At 43.1% G+C, this 16,284-nt stretch overlaps 2 protein-coding genes across 2 annotated transcripts; one reads left to right on the forward strand and one right to left on the reverse strand.

Annotated features, from left to right (window-relative positions):
* Positions 1–1,974: 1,974 nt before the first annotated feature.
* Positions 1,975–6,544, forward strand: atp1b4 (ATPase Na+/K+ transporting subunit beta 4). Its single transcript, XM_068740490.1, has 8 exons — positions 1,975–2,040; positions 2,558–2,774; positions 4,145–4,273; positions 4,353–4,457; positions 4,788–4,987; positions 5,269–5,325; positions 5,422–5,514; positions 5,599–6,544. The coding sequence occupies exons 1-8, from the start codon at positions 1,975–1,977 to the stop codon at positions 5,758–5,760; spliced, it is 1,029 nt and encodes a 342-aa protein (XP_068596591.1). The 3' UTR covers positions 5,761–6,544.
* Positions 6,545–8,811: 2,267 nt separating this feature from the next.
* Positions 8,812–15,761, reverse strand: lamp2 (lysosomal-associated membrane protein 2). Its single transcript, XM_068740132.1, has 9 exons — positions 15,632–15,761; positions 14,315–14,430; positions 13,428–13,638; positions 13,173–13,331; positions 12,852–13,090; positions 12,640–12,759; positions 12,128–12,182; positions 11,871–12,041; positions 8,812–11,256 (listed from the first exon to the last, which is right to left on the reverse strand). The coding sequence occupies exons 1-9, from the start codon at positions 15,666–15,668 to the stop codon at positions 11,117–11,119; spliced, it is 1,248 nt and encodes a 415-aa protein (XP_068596233.1). The 5' UTR covers positions 15,669–15,761; the 3' UTR covers positions 8,812–11,116.
* Between the last annotated feature and the right edge of the window lie 523 nt (positions 15,762–16,284).

Genomic DNA, 16,284 nt, shown 5'->3' on the forward strand with positions numbered 1-16,284 from the left:
GACAATAATGTCACAAATTCACATTTGTATCCACTCCCGACTCTCGCTGCTCACAGCCTCAAAGTGATCCTTCTTCAGCTCTCCAGAGGTTTTAACAAGGAAAGCTAAATCTCAAAATGTTTTTAACTGAGAAAAAATGCGCCAAAGTTCTGAATTTAATCTCAGAATTCTGCCATTATGCTCAGATTTATTTTACTAAATTCTTAAAATCTCATAATTCCATTTGTAAGTGATTGTTGTGGCATGACTGACGTCATGATTTCAGATGGTGACGTATTTTGTGTAATGAAGAAACAAAAAATGTCTCACCTCTAGTATAATAACTTTTTTTTGTTGTTGTTACGTAGGATTTGACCGTTACACCCCAAAAACATGTTGAAAATGTTTCTAGTACATCCTGAAATAAATAGTTTCCTAAAGACGAATATCTGTCCTCATATTTTGAACCTTCGCCAGTGGTTTGCGCAGTTTCAGCGGCAGCCCGATCTTCGAGCGCCACCATGTGTCTGAAGCGCGGCGACACCTTTATGTAGATACACAATACACACCTTTTATTTTGAAATTAACCAAACAACCTTCAAGGCATTTTAGGTCAATTATAATTTACTTTGAAGAAACGAATGAATGGTGGAGAGAGAAAAAATGAAATGTGGGACTGCAAACTTTTACCAAATAAACATTTATTTATTTATTTCCACCTTAATTGCATCAGCAGAGCGTTATCAGACCACAAGAAATTATGGAACAACTCAACAATAAATAAATGGTACGATGTATCTTTATTTCTGGTCCTGCTAAAGTAAAATATTATTTACGAAATATACATTTAGAGAAAATGTTATTTAAATTTGAATTATTGTATGTATTTAGTCAGTTTGTAGTAAAATGGTTTACTCAGGGGAATTCTACATCTGCACACAACTAAAGTATTAATCTCTCCTCTGACTTCTCCAGTGTTCCTGACCAAGGCGCTGGAACTTCCCAAATTGCTGCAAGTATAAGCGCAAACTCTCGAACACGTGCACGTCTTTGCCGCGCAAACCTCAAAGAAGGGAATTTTTCCATGACGCAATTTCTCTTTTCATGTAAAAGGGGGGGGAAACAACTCTCTCTCTCTCTTTCAAAAGCCCCCCCTCTCCTACTTTTATATGGGGTAACACAGCGTTACGTGACCAGAGTGCAGATCGACTCAGGGATGAGGAGAACTGCACGCTGGAAGCGCCTGTTGAGCAGTTTGTTCCTGAGTGCACGGAGGTCGCTGGCGTCTGGCACCCGGATCAGTATTCATGCATGTGCAAGGGGAGCATATAATCAATGTCATGTTTAAAACCATATATGATGTGATGTTACTGCAGGTACGCAGCCGAGTACTGCTGGCTGTTGGAATAGGCCATAAATATTGTGTCCAGGCTTTGCTTCCGAGACAATGAATGATGGCGTGCGTGAACAGAATGCAGTTCTGTGGTCCAGGTTGCTGCCAAAACGTCGCTGGGACATTAAAAAAAATCCACTTTGCATCCCACCCCCAGCTGTCCTCTGTCCAGCGTTTCATTCACCACGATGCGCGCCTAGCTGAAAGCAGGCTCTCCATGCCCGGCCCCACTTGCATGCTTCAAACTTTCTAATGAACTCTCCAGACACCTTTTGACAAATATTACTTTTTTTTTTTTTTGCTTCTCCTCCTCCTCTCTGGGAATCAAAAGAGATTCACAACGTTTGAACCCGCTGTTTGATCGGAAGGAAAACTTCAAGGTATGTCAGAACTTTCATTTGTGTTTTTATCATTCTTATTGTTATAATATATGTTATATTCTGTAACAGCGATGATCGACTCTAAAGCCAGTTGTTCAAACAGCCTGTTTACGCTGTCGAATAAAGAGAAACAGAGACGTTTACAGATGTAAAGACGTGTCGCTTTAGTTAACCGGCACAGTATGTGATTGGTGTAACAAGTGCCTTTTCTTTGTGAGGAGGATGGAGCCCAGTTCCACAGAGGGAGGAGCTGAAGACAAGCTCATTCAGAATCGACGACCAAGCGTTGTAAGTGCTTGAATTAAATAAAAGGCAACTTTACAATCATTTTAAGCAAAGTAGATATGAAGGTTCTAATTTATTTCCATTAGCAAAAATATAATTTACTCAATAATGGGGGTGGGACTCAGCATGTCAAACATTTAACAGAAACTACTTTTAACCATCACAAATGAAGCATCTCGTGTCCCCTTGGTACCTTTGGGACGTGTGTGTGTGTGTGTGTGTGTGTGTCCTGCGGATGTCAGTGAGCAACATCTGGCCGTCGGACTGACCCTCTGCTGTCTGCAGCTGCTGCTCCGAGCAGGAGGGTCCCACACAGAGGAGGTCAGCTCTCCCGACGAGAGCCACAGAGGTCACCAGTGGGTTTATAACTTACAGAAACAGGGGACGGGACCAGCAGTGTGACGCCGATTAATATGCAGAGCGCTCTCGGCCGTTTAGATCGGCGGTAACACTCGGAGCAGAAGGCATGCCATTTTTTTGGTGTGGTGAGGGCTTTTTCTCTTCTCCCTCTTTCCACCAGCCTCACAAGGTGATACTGAAACATGGCCAAGAGTTGGAGGAAGAGCAGGAGGAGTTGGCCGAGCACCATCCCCTAGATCAGGAAGACCTGAACTTTGAGCGATGGAAGCGCCGGCCGCTGCCCAAGAGGACGCTCCACCAGAAGATAGACGACCTGAAGACGTACCTGTGGAATGCGGAGACCAACGAATTCATGGGTCGCTCTGGAAAGAGCTGGAGTGAGTGGACGAGGACGGACGGACCGGGGGGGGGGGGGGGGGGTGTATAGCGGGCGGGGACGTTTTGGATTGATTTCAAAATGACTTTCTCGTTCTCGTGTTTGACGATTATCGATCAAACCTTTTGAGCGTGAATCAAGTTTAGTCGTTTAAGTGCCTCAGAACACTTTGCGAAATCTGTAAGAATTGTCGCTGTAGTTCAGTGACTCTGTTCCCTTTTCTGCGAGTGTGTGTGTGTGTGTGTGTGTGTGTCTCAATGTTGACATAGGTGCATGGACAAATCAGAGTGTCCTGACAAAAACAGACTGCCTGGGGACATGTCCCCAGCGGGAATGCACTGTTCTGGGGCCTCGCATTGGCTGGAATCACATTCCTTCTACATCTTACCATGCCTCTCCACTGCCTGTTTCCCAAAACCCTTGGCGACCCCATTGCCGAACTGATCGGGCTCACGGCCACGCAGTTCGCAGTAGAGACGCCCGTCTGAGGTTTGGGTTGGCGCAGGTGATTGGTTTTGGCAGGAGACCGGATGATTTTGTCGAATCAAGGATGACGGAACGGCCGCCGGCGTTTTACTTTGTACCGCGCCTACTCCCTCAGCTCTGCGGCACACACTGAACCGGCTGAACTTGCCTCATGTGGTCGCAATAGCTGAAACGCCGGATGGCAAGAAGGCCCAAGAGCTCGTTTCAGCTACATAACCAGTGTGAGCAGACTTGCGGAGGAGTGGGGCCCTTGTGCCTGCACGAAGAAAGGCTCTGGGTCGAAGTCCGCGCTGCGAGTCCTGTGAGACAAGTGTCTAAGAGAGGACACAATACCAGAGTGGGGGGGGGGGGGGGGGGCGATTGAGGCTCCTTGGAGCTGGCTGAGCCTCTATGGCTGCAGAAGAGCTTCACTACGATGGCAACCGGAGGTTCACTCTGTCCCTGAGTGAAAGGACTGCTGGGAGAATTCTCACTGAGCTCAAACAGAAAGGTCTTTGTGGCTCCGGCGATGCGAGGCTGGCTTGCAGCGAGACCCGTTGTGAAGTCGCCTCTGCAGCAAAAGCCATTTCATTTAGCGCATGCTTTGATTTGATTAGCTGCTAATGAGCCGATAGTTGAAAACTGCATGACGGCAATAGTTTTCGAGGGACTTTTATTCCTGGATTTGCATGTTTTGCTTAAAACTGAGGTTGGTTGTTTTGCATTAGTAAATGAATTAGTTGCTCTGGTCCAGACGGACCACGTAATCTGAGCAAAAGTGCACATGATTTAGTTTTCTTTTCCACTCGAGCTGCAGAAAGTATTGTTTATTACATGACCCACATATGTACAAATACTGCATGCAAATTGTTTGCCCTAATAGCTCTCTTTTCACTCCTCTTCCAGGCCTCATCCTCCTCTTCTATGCCGCACTTTATATCTTCCTTGCAGCCATGTTTGGCGGCTGTTTGTTTTGCCTCATGTGGTCTATTAGTCCGTACCATCCAACGTTCAATGATAGAGTAATGCCACCAGGTAAATATAAGCCCACACTCCCTGCAGCTTTTAGTTGAGACCTCAGCACAGTTGACTGTCTCTAAATCTCCACTGGCAGGTTTGACGATGGCCCCGCACCTAGAAGGCCACGATATTGCCTTTAACGCCTCCGATCGCAAATCCTGGAAGAAGTATGCGAGGTCTATGGATGAATATCTGAAGCGTGAGTCCTGAGGGAGTCTGGCGGAGAACGTCTAAAGCGTGGGGCGGTCTGAGTGGGTTCTGGAGTTTGTTTAAAATGAAACAGACTTCATCGTTACCACCCTTGTCTCGCCCCTCCCCACACACACACTCTTTTTTGGTTCCTGCAAAGCATGCTGGGATAGAGAGCCTCTTTGTGGGACGAGCGCAGCAATTCAATGCATTTTTTTTTTCACGCCACGCTTTTGTCAAGCTCCCTTAATCGGAGCCTGGCCTGGCAGTTCAATGCTGCAGCGAGGGTTTATTGATGCCACCCCTCCCTCTCTGATTCCTCCCTGCTCTCCATTTTCAGCTTATAACGATGGTGCACAGGACAGGAAGAATATTCGTTGCACACAGGACAGGTACTTCATGCAGGACGACTTGGAGGAGAGCGCAGAACGGAAAGCGTGCCAGTTTAAGAGATCCTGGTTAGGGGACTGTTCGGGGCTGCAGGACCCCCACTATGGCTATTCTCAGGGAAGGCCATGCATCTTCCTTCGAATGAACAGGGTAAGATGAGCCAGTCACCAAAATCTGGAACACAAAGTCACTTAAGAACGGCAGTTATGTAGATCAGCACGAGAAACAGGAGGGAACTTTTAAACAAGATCTCAGAGAGCGGCAGCTTGAGGCCATTTCAGGGGAGAAGGAAGATCCTGGTTAACAGACTGAATTTTAACTCGTGCATTTGTGAACTGTTTGGACACTTCTCCCTGGAATTTAAAAAGTAATTTAAATGTAATTAAACATTCTTTTCCTGTTAGCGTGACTGTTTTTCTTACGTTCCACAGATTCTTGGTTACCTACCTGGCCAGGGCAAACCAATAAATGTGACCTGTGGCGTTAAGGTGCAGGAACGATCTCACCACGCCTCATCCATACGCAGCGCAACATTCATACCGATCGTATCATCTAACAGAAAACAAAACTTCATTTTCTTTCAGAAAGGACCTCCAGAAGCTCTGGGAGAATACTCTTTTTTCCCCAAAAGCTTTTTTGACCTGAAGTATTATCCGTACTATGGGAAGCATAGACATGTGAGTGTTTTAAACTTGGGGGGGGGGATGCAGTAACTATTGCATTAATGTCTGAAGTAACACCTGCCGTGTCTCGGCCCTCAGGCGAACTACTCCTCACCGGTGGTGGCTGTGCGCTTTTCAGGAGTGACGTATGACACTCACATCCATGTGCAATGCAAACTGAACGGAAAAGGCATCATTAATGATTCACCATACGACCGCTACTTGGGCAGCGTGACCTTCTCCTTGGAGGTCGGAGCATAAGGCTGCCAGCAGGAAGCTCCGGTGACGATGAGGCAGATTTTTTTTTGACATTTTATTTCCCTGAATTGTGTAATTTCCCTCTCCTCATCATCTTTTTTTTTTTTTTTTTGTCTTCTGCTGTAAAACAATTTCCTCAAAAACTAGATACTTACTTTGTGTTCTATTTTTTACCTTGAGCATCCACAACAAACATTGCTGAGCACAGGACTAGTGCGAACAGCAAGCTACAGTTCACTTCCTGATATTTTGTAATGACTAGCATGATTAATCAAGCTAAACTTCACTCTACAAGTAGATGGCATTTCTGGCTATGCAAATCCAATAAAAACAATAGACAATTAGGTTATATTATGGTTTTGTGTGCACATTTCTGTGCCATAGTGTACTAATTTGTTTTGCATTTTATTTTTGAAACGCATATATCGAAAGAATTCAAAGATTTATCATGCAAACACTGAAAGCAGGACTTGTACTGTACTTAGAACACATAATTACTGCAAATACACGTACTTGTATTTCTTGTTGAATAGCCGTATCATACTTTTACATCCTAAGCCACTCCTTGCCTTCTTTTGGTAAAAATGGAAAGAAAAAAATTGCTTTTGAAGTTTAAATACTAGACAAGACTGATCAATAAAGACATACTATACAGTGAAATAGTTTGTGAAATATCTACACCATTAAGGAAAGAATAACTATTTTTGCGATAGTTGTAATTCCGGCTGAACTATGTAACTAAATTTGGTATCAGTGTTGTATTTATTCATGTAGCTCTACAATAAAAACGATGTTCCCATGTGCGATGGCAGATTTATTCCACATACAGTATTTAAATGTGCTTCTTTTCTTAAAATGAGAATAAAAACACTGGATAATGCTCCAGTATTTGGAAATAAATAAATATTATCCATTACAAGACTTTTTGTTGATAAGAAGAGGACCCAATGTGCTAAAACAATGACAGCGATTACGAAACAAGAAACTTTATTTAATTTGCCCCCCCCCCCCCCCACTTGTGTTAAAACAAGCTCGTCATGTCACATTCTTCATCACATGGCGACAAGCAAGCAACTCAAGGGTGAAAGACAGAAAGGCACAAACCCCGAGGATCACTTACACATTAGACATGGTCTTACTGGCGCCCCCACGAGGACGGATGTTTACTGCACTTTCACCATGAGGGCAATGAGGAATTTCACCCGCAGCAAATCTTTCTCGTTTCCACATCAAGAAAATAAAATGAATGCACATTCTACTTAATTTGAATCTGGTGATTAATGCAGGTTTACATCCAATGCGGATCACGTAACTTGCAATGTGAAATGAAACAGGAATGAAACAGTCAAATCAACACTCAGGTGTGGATTCAAAGAAACTTAAGTTAAAAACAAAATACAAACACCTAATGCACATTTCCCCCCAAAAAGAACACAATTATTTGTGCTACACTGGTGTCCTAATGATGAGGCTTCCCTTTCAGTGGACTGCGCCACACAATTGTGACTAAACTTGTGCAACTTCAGTTCCTCTTATCGGTTCGTTTACGTGAAAGCAATGACGAATGACAACATCTGTTATCTTGCTCTACATTCACGGCATCCATCCGGTACAAGATAAGTCATTTACATACACATGTATTATTGTGCAGCAGAGGTGTGGAGAGCCTCTCTGGAGTAGGGGGGGGGGGTGCTCTCCGAGGAGGAGGTGGACGGCTACTCACAGCCGTAAATGTCATTTTCAAAGCATGCAATCTACAAACAACGCAATAGATCAGAAATTAGTTGGTGCTCGATTCAGTCACTGGCGTCAATAAAAACCAAGCAAATAATTCAGGTGGGATTAAATATAAATATTAAATGGTACAAGAAAACAAAAGCCGAGGGCTATATTTAGGGAGACGGAAAAAGCACTAATTAGGAAAGTTATTGATGCACTGAGGTGCAGCGGAGAGTCTAGGATGATTTTTTAAGAGCTGGGAGGGGTGAAAGTGCTCGACAGGCGGAAGCAGCTAAGTTGCATTATACAGACTGGTAGCCGGTGCGACTCTTCCTCCGGCCAATCAAGTAAGAGATAAGCACAAGGATGATAAGGAAGCTGAGCGCCACGCCCACTGCAATGGGCACCAAAAAGCTCAAATCAGAGTCCAGGAAGCATTCCTCCGCTGACAGAGACAGACAGAGAGGATACAGACAGCAGGTTAGTGTTTTAATCAGGGGGGGGGGGGCAAGGATCTGGGGTAATTATCAACCACACAGGCTTAAAGAAAGAGGCAGAACGGCAGGAATGAACATCAGAACCTACAAAAAGTAGAAAAGGATTATTTATTGCAGATCAAATAACCACGTGTTAGTTATTATTCTAGATGGACATTAATTTCAGAGAGATAGAAGTAAGGAAATATTAAAAGGAGTAAGAGACATGAATCAGTCAGTCAGCTGGATAGCGTAGCTTAGCATAAAGACTGCAAGAAGAAAAATAGCTACTCCAGATAGAATATATACATATTTTTTTATCAAACAACAATTCTTAAAGTATAGATTAGCATATCACATCTTGCTTGCTCATGCTTTCGGTCTTCTCTTTGAACTCTGGACCGAATGTTTCCCAAGATGTCACAGGCAGCCAAGTAGCACTCAACACCACACAGAAAAATCAACACAACGCCAGTTTACCACAATTAGTTCAAGACGGCAATTTACCGACTTCCCTTTAGTTAGCGAAAAAAAGATGAAAATGAGGAACGTTTATCTAGAAAGACTCATAGCCGGCGGCCATGTTTCTCTTTCTCCCGATGAAATAGGCCAGCACAACGATAAGAATGAGAATAATCAGGGCAACTCCAACAGCTATGGGAACAAGGAAGCTCTCTGCATCAGCCCGGCAATCCTCGGCTAGACGAGAGTGAAGAGAGCAGAAGAGTAAATAGGAAATATGACATTAATATAGACATGCATCAACACCTGGAAGACATTAGCAGCATGCTAACTGACTACAGGCAGCAAATTAGAACCTTTTTGTTTTAGGTTTACAAAGCAATAAACATTTACTCGATTGTCCAGAGTTGCAACACGTTTTTATTTATTGTTTTAAACTGCTAAAATACTAAAACGCTCAATTTTATTATGACAAAAGGAATTTATAGCAAACAGCGAGAGAAGATAGAGATGAAATCATTTAACATTTTTATTACACAATTAATTTCTTTAAACACGATGGTCTTGCAGCACACATTTCCCTTTGCTGAACGTGTGTGTGTGTGTGTGTGTGTGTGTGCGTGCAAGGTTCTAAATAAAGTGACAGGAAACTAAAAAGAAACCTGGTTAACATGAAAGGTATCTCAACAGCATTGCATTTACTAATGCACAAAACAGAAGGCAGCCACTGAGCAAGGCACAGCTTTTATAAACGTCTGGATGATTTATTGACAAGAAAGGAAATTAAACTGGAGAAAAACAAACATCTAGACTGGCGCTGCAAAACCATCCTGATAATTAAGGCAACGAGCTAAAAGCTGAAATACACTTGGCAGAACAATTGCAAGCAAAATCAAAGCCAAGACTTGATTAATTGATTCGTCGCTATTATTCACAAACATGTACAACATCCTGGGGGGGGGGGGGGGGGGGGGGAGTCTAATTTCATAAGAAGCTGGGAAAAAAATAAAAATCAAATATTTGTCATCACTCTCATATTTAATGAAATTCACTGATGGGGTTGTTCCAGTGTGAACAGCAAACAGCACTCTGATTAAAAAAAAAAAAAATGGTTATCCAACAATAAGCAGCGGTGACACGTCTCATTCCTAAAAACCGCGTCCCTGCAGCGACTGCCTTACATCCAAGATCCCGAAAACTACGTTTCAGCCCAATCAATGCGCAACATCTTTGAGCATATAACCTGAGATGAATTATTCCACCTACATTTAGGAGCCGGCAGTTTTTGTTTTTGTTTTTACAATTGGAAGAAAGGAGTGGGGCTTTGCTTGCCATGGTCAAACCACGCCTACGAAGTCATGTGACTTAACCCAGGTACGGTGAAAGTCATGACATCTTAGCTCCCGGCACCGTCGGCAGGCCAGCAAATAAAATCGTCTGATCGCCCACGTAAAGTTTTTATGAGCAAATACCTTTTGCCGGAACTTTAATTTCCCTTATCTTGAAGGTTTTTTTGGCGCTTCTCCGCCCCCTGATGCAGCGGCAAACCTCAGCGCTAAGCTGAACCCACGCCGACACACACGATACGACAATCTCAACACAATGCAAAAACTGTAAAACGAGCCTTAGTGCATTTATATTCATCTTTGGGATTTGCCTGTGCTCAACATGAAAATCCACAAAACTCTCCCTTTTCTAATCCTAATGCCACAAACTATTACGTGTGTGTGTGTGTGGGGGGGGGCTTTAATGTTTCTATTCAGACATAGTATCTGACGGGTGCATGTGCAAATATCACAGACCTTTCGACACCTCGTCCTGCTGCAGAAAAAGCAAGGATGGCTTCACATACGTGGCGAGTCATCGTTAGCATCCCTTTGAATATGCTTAACTATTAATTCATATTTAACAATGAAAAATCTGACTCAAGACAATAATTTCGATGTTTCTCCTGCTCTACAGGGGCAAACACGGGCTAAAGCACATTTCCTTTGACAGCGTTCCCAACAGAACAGACCTTCAGCCCGGTTTTGTTGCTCAACGTGAGGGTACGACCACCGATCGGCCCAAAGCCGCCCGAACCGCCCCCTTCCTTTGACGTGAACATCATCGCTCTATCGCTAGACGTTTAGTTTTGAAGGGGTGAAAAGTCAAACCATAAACTAATGAAAAATGAAATATGCACAAGGAAATAATGACAAAATAAAACAAAAATAAGGGGAATGTTTGCAGAACAAGTGGAGGAATCCAGGCATCTTCAGAAAGAGATTTGTGTTAATATCCAACTGCTCAAGAACAACTTCAAAAATTATGAGTTGTACTGTCAATATCACTTTTCCAGTTTTTACTTATATATATTTAATTTCTAAATAAATTTGATGTGTGGATCTTACACTTGCTCATTAATACAAAAGAACAACAATAACAGAAGAAAAACAAAAAGACAAGACATCAAGGAAACAAAAGAGAAAACACAAACATTGGGGGTGAACAAGTTTGGTCCTTGAGAAAATGACCAAACCATCGAACCTTGTGTGGATTTTACTCTCATTACAGCCTCATTAATGGCCCTAGAATTAAAATCATCTTGTCTTTGGACAGATGGGTCTACGTTACTGACAGCCAATAAAACACGAACATGAATATGAACCCCAAGGACCAATGCTCGGGAGCCCCCGGGAATATTCCAGGATCACTTGGATTTAAAGGGTCTGGTATCCAACATAAGTTTTTCTTCGACCAATCACGTAAGCGATCACAACAATAAGAATCAAGCCAGCCAGAGCAGCACCGACAATGATTGGGACTAAGATGCTGACGTCATCCACTGAACATTCATGGGCTGCAGGTGAAAAGAGAGTCAGTCAACAGGTGAACAGCGATTGCTATTTGTCATCTTTCAAATCATTTGAGCCTTCCCAGCTGTCTGCATGCTCAAACGTAACACGGTGCCCCCGACTTTAAAGCAGGCGTGTCATTTTATGCCGTTGATGGATGATCAGCAGCCTTCGTAAAATGTAAGAACTTCGGCGAGAGGCTGCTTAAACGTGTGACATTAACAGGGAAATGGACTTTAACCTACGATGCACCTGATGGGAAAAGGTCTCCTGTAATGACTGAAAACATGGAAGATGGCGCTAAGGGGTGAAATGAGCCATTTTCATTCTGCTTGTGTTCATTGAGTTAATTAGATTATAAAATTCCTTAATGAGGGATTTACAATCAGACATTGTTTGATTTTAAAAGGTGTGCGAGGCAAAAAAAAAAAAAAAGGGTTAAAAATGCTAATTTTAAGTGTTCATAAAGAAAAGTCTCCTGCAGTTGATGGATGAAATGAAACAATGCCGGCTCTGGCTAAGGCCGGGTAGCAGCAGCCGCAGTTCTCTCACTGCTGTTATGTTATTTTCGAGTTACAAGACAAACTAAACGGCGGCATTCCTTTGAAGGATAACTTACCGGTGCTGAAAGCGCCTTTCTTGACGCCAAAGGGCTGCACCTGAAGGTCGAAGGTGAAGACGGTGAGCACGCCGGTGATGGTGTAGTTCTGTTCCTTGTTGCACATGTAGGAGCTGCGGACGGCGGCTTCCCACAGACTCAGGTTGTTGCTCCCCTCGGCAAATGGGACGCCTTAAGAGAGATGCATGTAAATCAAGTTTAGCTCGTTTCTACGCGCTCTCTGCTCCAGCTGTTCGGGTATTTTTCCTCGTCATTACCAGAGCTCGCGCTTCCAGTAATGTTCAGAGCTTGCAGGTGGAATTTCTTTGTGTCCTGTTCGATGGAAAGCACAAGGTCAAACATTTTACACAAGTCTTTCTACAACGCGCACCGGGACAATGTCACATGGTGATTTTTGTACTTGAAATCAAATCGACTGATTAATAATTTTCACTGAATTCCATTTAATAATGTCAAAAGTAAGGCGGTGCGTTCGTCAGCGTCGGTTAAAACTCGTGGAGTCTGTATTTTTTTCATAAAAACATTAATAAAATTGCTCAAAAAAACCAAACAAAAACATTTTGTGTTGTCTTCAGACGCCGGACGTGATCTTGAGACTACAAACTTTTAAATTTCCGGTGTTCCAGAGCTGCTTTAGCCATTGCTATCGTAAAACAAGATGTTCATCATCGTCATTCTGAACAATCTAACTGCCATTTTATGAGCCCTTTAAAAATCCTGCAACCAAGCAGATTCGTCAAACGCGTAAAGCTTCTCTTTGAGGACTTGCATTGACGAAGGTGAAAATGAGAGTCATGTTGTCAGACTTCAACACCAGCTGGCTGCTGTTGACTCCACATGATCCAGACGGGTGAGTCACATTAGGGTCCAAGTTCATCTCCTCATATTTCTAAACCGGGGAGAAGCGAGAGAAATCAAATCAGCAATGATCTTCCGCGTAACAACGAGATTACAACATGTTAACAACGTTGAAGACCGTACGTCGTTCTGGAGGAGACCAATCCGGAGCCCAAATTTTGCCAACATGCAGACTGTTCCGTTTTCACTGGTCTTGACAACGTAGTTCCCAGTACTGGGCGTGACAATAGTGGGCACTGGGGTGACGGTAGCAGTGGGGGCAGCGGACGTAACATTTGTGGCAGGAGTCGCGGTGGTAGCACTGGTGGAATTAGTGGTGGGGGCAACAGCGGTTGTCGTGCGATCAGCAGCACAAACGGTCACTGCGAGGAGGAACGAGAGGGAACGTGAAGAAAAGAGACGTACTACAGGCAAAATGGGACGCGGCGCTGCAGACACACTCACGGTTGTCACTCTTGCTGCCGCCGCTGACAAAAGCCTGCACGAGCACATTCCACAGCGTCTGATTGACATCACCGGCTTGGAGCAGGTCGTCAGTCTTGCACGAGTAGCAAGTATCCGCACCCACATCAATAGTATGGGGCGTCACGGTAACAACCGTCTCTAAAAGAAATTCAAAAACACACCAGCATTAGCATAAGGCCTCTCGTCCGTGTGTGCGTGTTGTTGTTTTGTTGCACTGCGAGGTGTAGAAGTTACCATTTGATGCAGAATTAGGGAAGAGCTTTGTGTCGTTGAGATTGTACGAGAAGGTGACGGCGTCAACCCGGTACGCGTTTCCACTGCTGGTGAAGTTCATGCTCCAGGAGTGTCCTTCCCCAAAATCAAGCTTCAGTAGAGAGCTTGTGGTATTACACAGACTTCCATTCGCTGTAGCTTCATCAGGAAGTTCAAACGTGACTGTCGCACTCTAAGAGGAAGCAGAGGAGCGTAACTTTATTTGACATGGTCACATTGTTTGATGTTACAATCTCTCAAATAACGTTTGTTTTTCTTCCCAATCCACCCAAATATATTTCTGCTGTAAACACCTGAATTCTGTGAAAAACAGAAAATGGATTTGTAATGTTTTGCTTTCCGCTTTTGTCTCGCCTCTAGGAATCTGGCACCCGGGTAAAACTGACTGGGGGAATTGTGGAATTGTCAAAAACACCCGATGGGCACATTCCCTAGATAAACAGGTTAATTAGTAACACGTGACGGTATCATGATTGGATTTGACGGGCTCAGATCTTGGAGCAAGGTTCATGATCGTAAGGCGTTACGAGGGTATTACAACATTATACGTTTTACACTGCATCCATTATTGTTTTTAAATTGGCACTGTGACTACAGGCTACCTCGTGTCTTCAGTTTCTTTGTACGTCAGCAAAGTAAAACTACGCGGACCAGGAAGCTCCACTGGAACGCTGACTTGCGAGAATCTCTTTGCTTTGTAGCGGCTCATCGAGCCTCCCTTGTATGTTAACGTTTGTTTACGCGAGTTGAATTGATTGGTACTCCTAACAGACTGTCTTGCGTGCTATATCGACAAGCTAACAGCACAGAACACATTGTGGTTAGAGTGGTGAGAAACAGACACTCACCGTATTACCGGTCACTTCATATGAGACAGAGAAGTTCACCCTCAGATCGGCATAGAGGCATAACTTCTTGTCTTTGTCTGTGACATTCACCTCAATGCCATGTGATTGCTGAAACACTGAAAAAAATAAAAATCGCAAAACAAGGATCAGATGACTAAGTAGCAAAATTACGTTTTAAAATGATAGCACAAACACAAATAAAATAACTAGATTTTAGTCAAACAAAGTCTTGTTTTTTCCACTGAAAATGTTCATACAATTAAACAGAACGCAATCCCGAAGTCCATTTAGATTTACAATAAGGCTCGGATTGCATGATTTATTATAAACCCGGCAATGGCGTACGATAATCTGAAAATAAACATATAAAGCAGACATTTACTTTACTTGACATTTTTCTTCCTATAAATGACCACGGAGAGAAGAAACGAAACTGATCAGAGAGACCATTTATTTTAGGATCAGTAATTATAGCTGAAATTAATGCGAAAACGCCTCAAACTAGCAATATAGGATTAAAGAGTAGAATAATAATTTTACATGCTTATTGTCCCTGTTTGGAAGTCCTGTACTTCGCATTAGCGCATTAGCTCGCTTGCTAAATCAAACGATAGCTTTAGAGCCATTCGTCGTCACTACGGTCACGTGACTGTAGCTTTGAAAAACAAAGCTACTGATAAGTTATATTCCGCGTTTTACTTTGTACTAATTGGGGGTTGGACGCACTTTTACACTCTTAACTTGGTTATGCGTGCAGCTAGAATTATCTAGCAGCAGGCATGACCCGACTTGTAATGTTTTATCGCCAATATCGAACCCATATCCCCAACTAGCATGCTAACGGCTAACCCTAACCAGTGTTAGCTACCTAGCAAGCTAACAGCTAGCTCAGCTGATCGAAACGTCACCGAATATCACGATAACGTTAAAACAAAGTTGACGGTCACTTTTAAGCCACACTTCCGTTGCTTTCTGCAGGAGCGGATAAATAAGGTTTTCGGTGTTGAGTGCGAAAATTTAGTTTCTTGAACTAAATGCAAGGCTCGAGTCTTTACGTTGTTGACGTAGGTAACAATTAGCAATCAAGCTAGCTTTACAAGCATTACAATCGCAGCTTTCGAGCAGCTGGGGGCATTCACGTTTAGATGTAAATTCAACAAAAATAGTTTATTTCTAACAATATAGTCATTATATAATCCAACGGATAGGATTAAAATGTATTTTCCAGACAAGCTAAATTAGCCTGAAGCTAAAAGCGCCAGGCCCATAATGGCCACTAAGTTAAATCACGTAACTTTGTAGAAACTGGTTTCCTACCTATTCCCAAGGCGAGGAACAACACCAGTCGGTACATGATCGCCGTGTAGATCGGAGTGTCGGCCACCGGAGAAAGGACGAAGACCCGGGCGGTGCGCTCAGTCCGTGGCGTTTGGCATGTGACCCTTACTGTACCAGGAACTGGAAGTCATATGACAGGGACCAAAGTGCCAAACTACGAGTGGGTCGGGCCTCTGTAAACCGATCGATTATTGTACGTTGTGCAGTTTCAAGACCCACAAAATGCCAAACTTGCTACAAAAATCGGTAATAAAAAGGACTCTTTTCACACAAAAATAATGAATGGGAGGGAAAGGAATAGATGATTAAAAAAAAAAAGAAACCTTGATGGAAATAGCTATTTTAATCAATAGCAATAAATCTAACAGACTCGTACAAAACAAGGGGCATGACTAATCACTCATTTCTCCTTGTGCTGAGGCAATCCACTCCCAATACGCCGCCTTTCAGCAAGGCCTTGTAGGACCCAGAGGAAGACAAAAAGTATAGTGTGTGTGATTATGACATGATGTCATTGTGCTTGTAGTATACTCTACTTTTTCTTTTTTTACTGGTTAACAAAAAAAAAACATACAAAAAAAACTGAACAAATGAGCAAATTAAGTGTTTTAGCAGCTTGAATATATCATCAG

The sequence above is a fragment of the Brachionichthys hirsutus genome, chromosome 6 (assembly GCF_040956055.1).
Source record: "Brachionichthys hirsutus isolate HB-005 chromosome 6, CSIRO-AGI_Bhir_v1, whole genome shotgun sequence".
NCBI classification, from domain to species: domain Eukaryota; kingdom Metazoa; phylum Chordata; class Actinopteri; order Lophiiformes; family Brachionichthyidae; genus Brachionichthys; species Brachionichthys hirsutus.